Here is a 3,222-nt window from a genome sequence, read left to right on the forward strand (position 1 = left end):
CGGCGCTGGCGGCGGGGTGGGCACGTGAAGGACGGGTGGAGGCGTTGGAGTTGAATGAAGCGCTAGTGTCCCCGACGGGCGGGCCACCGGGAAGACAAGGGCGTGCATCCCGCACGTCCATGCGATGTCCGTTTCATCCCAAACGCAACGCATGTTTTGGCCAGGAATGGGTCGAAAACGGACGAAAATCAGACATTTGTCCATTTGAGACCGTGCGTTGAGCCGAGCTATTCATACGTTCTACCCTAAACGGACTAGAACGGACATGATGGAGTCGTGCACTGGAGTTGGCCTAAATGGGCATCGGCCCATCCATGCAAGCACACAGGGAAGGAAGATGGAACTGAACTTTGCGTTGTATCATTGCAACGCCATCGATCAAAGTCGAACAGCATGTGAGAGGACCACGAGGGAGGCCGATGCTGGATCCATCGATCGACCTACCTGCTTGAGCATCCTTTAACGGCGGCCTCTTCCTCACATGCATCGCAATGCATGTCCGATCTTCATGCGTGTGTGTAGACAGTAAAATGTCTGTGAGGCCATGCTCAGTTCCTGTCTATTGGTGATGCGGATTGGTGATGCTATTGTCGGAAGGGACGAGTCGACGTAAATAAACAAGCTGTAGATGGGAACCCTACTGTGTACCTGGTCAAGACAAGATCCTGAATGACTGTCAAAACTCTAGAATTTTCGTTAATTTTGAGCTTTAGACTCTACTGTTGGTGATCTACAGAGCCTCGCCACCATTTTTCTACCGTCTGGTTAGATCACGATTATAAAATCATAAGAAATACGGCCTGGTGGTTTTCCATAATCTTTACGAAGTTGCGAACAAATATTTTTCGGAATTGTTATGGCCAATTACTGGAATTTGAAAGGTCCACTACAAGCGCTCGTACATGTACGGATGTGCCCAACAGATAATTTTTTCTCTAGACGTATAGCTAGAGTACATACAATCGTAGGGCATCCATTGTTGCTTGCTATCGTCGTCGCAGATCAATGCCGTCGTCAAGCCTTCTGACGAGCACCTAGCTAGGAAGTAGCTAAGTAACCTGCTGCGCGACCGGACGTAGAGGACGACGCAGAGCAGCGTGCCGACGACGCAGCTGGCGCCCCAGATGGCGAAGGTTGCCTGGTAGCAGCTGGCGCCGGAGCAGGTGGCGGCGCCCCGCTTGCTGGCCTCCCGCTGGTACAGGAGCGCCGAGAAGTAGCCGAAGCAGAGCGAGCCGACAGGGATGTTGGACACCAGGACGTTGTGGTTGACGGCGAAGTTCTTGGCGCCGAACAGCTCGATGGTCGCGGACACCGCCACCGACGTCATGGCCCCCGTGCAGGTCCCGATGATGGCAGTGCTCGCGTACAGGAAGACGCTGCCCTGGTTGAGCAACATGAAGAAGGCGCACGCCATGGGTGCCATGAGCGACGCCATGGACCCCGTCCTCGATATGCTGTGGCCGCTTCTGCACCACAAAGCAACAAATTCAGTTTAGCTGCTGTTTCCGTTTCTTCTGCTTCTGGAAACAAGTAAATTAAATTGCATGGACAAAAGGACCATGAAGTTGTTTATAGTTAGTACAAGTTTCCCATTTATTAAAAGGACCCCATGAATATATCCTGGAGACTCCAATAAGACCTCAAAGACGAAAATAAACATTAATCAAATCATGCAAGTGTGTGGAAATTAAGAACGGTTAATTGCTTACTTTGCAGAGTAGTAGTCCATGAAGGACGGGAGGAGGCGACCGAAGAAGCCGAAGGAAGACGACAGGGAGACCAGAGTGGAAGTCCGGCCGAGACCTCGCGACTCGGCAATCTGACCCAGATTGTTGAGGAACACCAGGCCCAGGGTGCCGCTGAACATATAGCTCAAGAAGTATAGCCAGAAGTCCGGCTTCTTGAGCAGCTGGAGGCCTCCGACCTCCTCCTCGGCGGCGGTGGTCTCCAAGTCCGTCACCTCGATCACGACCACGGCGTCATCCTTCTCGCGCTTCGCCTCCCCGATCTTGTTCATCTTGAGCGCCACCGGTATTAGTATGGGGACGGCCAGCAGCACGCTGAGGCTCACCATCTGCTGCCTGGAGGACAACCAGCTGGCCGTGGAGCCGATGCTGCCGACCACGGCGCACGCCCCGGTGGCGAGCGTGATTGCGAACATGACGAGGAATGCCGTGTCCGTGCTCGACATGGAGTCGCTCTTGAGGTCGAACAGCCTGAGGGCCGGCGCCACGAACACGGTGACGATCACCGGCACCACGGCATTGAGGAGGAGGTACGTCTTGGCCTTGGAGTCGGCCAGGCGGGGCATGGTCTCGGCCAGGCTGGTGTACACCTTGGCGCTGAGGCCGAGGTAGCTGGTGGCGAGGCTGACGGCGACGCGGCTCCTGGACGCGAAGTTCTTGACGCTGAGCAGGAAGCAGACGGTGTTGATCCAGCAGATGCCGTTCCCGGCGAGGGCGGTGAGCAGGAACAGGTGCCAGAACTTGAGCCCTGGGCTGTCCACCAAGAGGTACTGGACGCCGTAGCCGACGAGGCCGAAGCACGCGCCGACGAAGGCGACGAGCGGGAGCGGCACGTAGAGCGCGGCCACGCCGGAGAACCAGCCGAAGAGCTTGCCAGCGTCGGAGGCGAACGCTAGGAAGTTGAGCTGCACCTGGGAGATGCCCTTGAGCTCCTTGAGCTGCGACGAGTAGACGGGGAAGTCGGAGTTGGGGCCGTTGATGGTCTGCAGCCAGATGGTCCCGACGAGGCCGAGCCAATGGGCCGAGGAAGGCCACGACGACATCGCCGAGGAGAGCGGTACGTGCTCCGTCGTCGATCGGGACTCCGGGGTCGTGGTGGTGTTGGAGGCAATGGAGCTCTGATATTAATTAATTATGGCCCCTGCTGGCCGCTAGGTATTTATGCACCGGCGACTCCTCGTCCAAGTCCTGCGGTTGTGGCTGCAACTGTTTGAATTGCGTTGTACTCCAGTAGATAGATAAATCTCTCGCGTAGCGGTTGAAAACTCTTTGTTGTAACAAATGCGGTTGTAAGTTGTAACAAAATAGATGATTCCGTATTGTAACAAATGCGGTTGTAAGCTGTAACAAAATACTGGAAGATTTATCAAGAGGTACTGGACATGTCATAGAAAGGAAGGAACAATAATTTGTTCAGACTCAGTTGGTGACCCCAACAGGTTGATCTAAAAGCCAATCTAGTCTGCCTAAAAATCAT

At 54.7% G+C, this 3,222-nt stretch overlaps 1 protein-coding gene across 1 annotated transcript; it reads right to left on the bottom strand.

The window, feature by feature from the left end:
* Positions 1-886: 886 nt before the first annotated feature.
* LOC125525071 (protein NUCLEAR FUSION DEFECTIVE 4-like) lies at positions 887-2,788 on the bottom strand. Its single transcript, XM_048690082.2, has 2 exons — positions 1,710-2,788; positions 887-1,466 (listed from the first exon to the last, which is right to left on the bottom strand). The coding sequence occupies exons 1-2, from the start codon at positions 2,786-2,788 to the stop codon at positions 887-889; spliced, it is 1,659 nt and encodes a 552-aa protein (XP_048546039.1).
* Positions 2,789-3,222: the final 434 nt, after the last annotated feature.

Source organism: Triticum urartu, chromosome 7A, assembly GCF_056163025.1.
Source record: "Triticum urartu cultivar PI428250 chromosome 7A, HENAU_Tu73, whole genome shotgun sequence".
NCBI lineage: Eukaryota > Viridiplantae > Streptophyta > Magnoliopsida > Poales > Poaceae > Triticum > Triticum urartu.